This window comes from Chaetodon trifascialis, chromosome 3 (assembly GCF_039877785.1).
Source record: "Chaetodon trifascialis isolate fChaTrf1 chromosome 3, fChaTrf1.hap1, whole genome shotgun sequence".
Classification (NCBI taxonomy): Eukaryota; Metazoa; Chordata; class Actinopteri; order Chaetodontiformes; family Chaetodontidae; genus Chaetodon; species Chaetodon trifascialis.
Window position 1 is genome coordinate 2,205,948 of NC_092058.1, and position 3,195 is coordinate 2,209,142.

At 39.2% G+C, this 3,195-nt stretch overlaps 1 protein-coding gene across 1 annotated transcript; it reads left to right on the forward strand.

Annotated features, from left to right (window-relative positions):
- The first annotated feature begins 1,350 nt into the window (after positions 1-1,350).
- Positions 1,351-3,195, forward strand: LOC139351668 (odorant receptor 131-2-like). Its single transcript, XM_070993659.1, has 2 exons — positions 1,351-1,500; positions 2,407-3,195. Exons 1-2 carry the CDS (start codon positions 1,351-1,353, stop codon positions 3,193-3,195), a joined length of 939 nt encoding a protein of 312 aa, XP_070849760.1.

The following is a 3,195-nucleotide window of genomic DNA, read 5'->3' on the forward strand; positions in this document are numbered from 1 at the left end:
TACAATATCAAATAAATCAAGTGGATGAGGATGCAGATATTCTTCAGTCAATCATGACGTAGTCAGTCAGTGCTCCCCAGCCGGCATGTTCATACGTTATAATGCAAACACACACCCCTGAATCCTGGGACGTGTGTGAAACAGATATAAAGTCAGAGAATAAGTGGAGCCATGATTCTGCCTTCGTTGTGTAAATGCATTAACTCAGGTAAGCACCACCTCCTGTACTCTGCAGTCACACCTCTAAAAATGTCACACGCATTATTAGAAACTTTGAGAATGACATGTTTTAATCTGTTAACTCATGTTACTTTATCATGGCTGTCGACTTTACAACAGATACTGTAAATCACTCAGTAGTCAACAGGTTTGTAGATCGTGCACAGAATGCAAAGACATCAAGTGTTTGGTTTACGTGCACACAGGTGTGTTTCTTTTTCATGTTGCAGAACATTTTATATTTTCAACTCTCTCATTCATGTTTCTTAAACACTGTTCTAACTGATGGATGACAATAAGATTTTTGGGTTTATTTTACAATGGAAATGTGAATTTTTAAAGCTACTGAGGATGCTTTGTAAAAGTATTTGAGAAAACTTTAACAAACTGATCATCTGAGTGATTAGCGTCTTTTCCCATAAATCTCAATGCATTCATGTCAATTCTAGGAAGTAAAATATTGTTTTTCTTTATATTTTCAGATTGATCCTCTGATCTTCTGTCTGAGGCGAGTTCATTCTCTCCTGTGGTTATCATCGAATATCTCGAAGCAAAATTAATCTTCACAAATTGTAACTCTTCACAGCAAAATATCGCACTGACAGCAGATGGGCTATTTGTGATATTTGAAGATATTTGTGGAAATTATTATCAGCCAGCTTAAACAGAACATGCCTTAGATTCACTCTAAAAGCCTCAGTGACACAAATTCAGATAAGTTAGTCTGCTTTGTAGATCCAGAACACGAAAAATAAATTTAAAAAAGAGGTTTGATGGTGGTAAACAGAATTAGAAATACCAGCAGGCTATATTAAAAGTGATGGAACTAACTCAAATTGGAAAATATTATTTTCAGATATATTTTTGTTGTGAAGTATTTTGTTTTACTTTTCAAACATTTTAAATACGTCTGAGTAGTGATATTGGACAACTGTGTCCTGTTCAACCTCTAATCTTCAACAGTACTTATTTTAAAAGAGGTGCTGTTAAATTGTCCTATAATCAGTGTCGTCTTATATTCAATCCAATATGGTTGTATTCTATAATTATTGTAGACGTTGAATGTATTGAGTATTATCTGTGTAACATTATGTCTTCTGTTCTGTTAGGTGACACTTTGGCTTTAAAAAGATGAATGTGTCATCTGCCAATGTGACAGTGGTTGGTCGGTATCAAGATTCCTTCTTGAAAGCTGTGACCAAGAATGTTGTTGTCGTGGTTCTCGGGATCTCCATCAACTACATCAATGCAGGCCTCATTCACACCTTCAGCAAACACCAGGTCTGATACTCCTTTAGTGTCATGTTACCAGTAAAAAGCAATTTATTTTCGATACTTGGTAGAAATTCACATTTACATCATCACCAGCTATACAGGAACCACAGACATACAAAAATGCTGATGTAGAATTTGTGGCATCACCCCCTCATGGTCTGCTTGTGAAACCAGGAAGTGTGTGGATGAAAGACAAATGACTGTCAGAACCAGCAATTTTCAGCCCTTTCCCAAACACAGACAAGATCAGGGTGAGGTGGGGCTGCAGTCGTTAAAACATCACAGTAGACAGAGGCTTTGTTCTTTGTAGTGGTGACAACACACTTTCTACAATCAAATCTAATGTACAGGCAATGGCCTTCACAATTGATCTGTGTCTTGATATCCCATATGGATCAGGATGGGGTCCTGATGCAGGTGGAAATGCATGCACAATGTACTGGGAACAGAACCTGATTAGATCAGCCAGACGGCATCAACAGCAGACACTGAAAGGTCACCTGACTTCATCTCTTCCTGGTAGCTCAAACGAGCATGCCAACAGCTACACACACACAGTAGCAGTAGCTGGCAGATCGTTCCACAAAAAAAGTGATTTGAAAATGAATGACATCCATCAATGGCATTTCTTTTGTTGATCTGGAAGCACCATGTCGCTGAAAAGTCTGCCAGTCGTGCTAATTTGCATATTGAGATCCAGCAGCAATCAAAATAACAAAAGGCTTCAGACAAGGTGTAAATGCAAAGGCCTGTGGATCAAATGTCATCATCCACATTTAGATGACAACTGCAAATGGAGACAAAGTTACCACAAACATCAGTTTAATGTTTGTTAATGTCAAAACAGAAAGAATCTCTCCTCTTTTGTTAAACCTTTCCTCCCCTTGTATGTGCATCACCTCCACCCTCCAGATCTTCTACATGAATCCTCGCTACATCCTGTTTTTTCACTTGGTGGTCAACGACATGATCCAAGTGATGCTGACCGTCATCATGTTTGTCCTCAGCTACACCATCTACAAAATAAATGTCTCCATCTGTTGCACCTTCATCCTGCTCGCTCTTTTCACCACTGAAAACACTCCTCTGAACCTGGCTTGCATGGCGGTGGAGTGCTACATCGCCATCTGCTTCCCCCTTCGCCATGTGCAGATCTGTACCATCAAGAGAACTTTAATGCTGATTGGTTTAATCTGGACAACAAGCATGTCTTCTGTTCTTTCTGATCTCTTCATCACTTTGGCCACACAGCCTCTGGACTTCTTTCATTCTCAAGTGTTCTGCCTCAGGCAAACTGTCTTCCCAAATCCCCTCATCATCAAGAAGAGAGATATCACATATTCAGTGTTTCTGGTTATAGTTTGGATCACTCTCTTTTACATTTACTTTAAGATCCTCCTCACTGCAAAAACAGCTAGCAAAGATGTTAAGAAAGCCAGAAACACAATCCTCCTCCATGGATTTCAGCTGCTGTTGTGCATGGCAACATATGCAGCCCCCCAGTTATTAAATGTTCTAAAGCAATGGTTCCCTGAGAACTATACAGACTCACTCTTTGCTTCCTATATTATTGTACAGATTCTGCCACGATCCATTAGTCCAATCATCTATGGCTTACGAGACAATACTTTCAGGAAGTACCTGAAAAGGTATCTGTTGTGTACGCCATACTGTAAGCAACCATTCAAAAACTTGACTTAA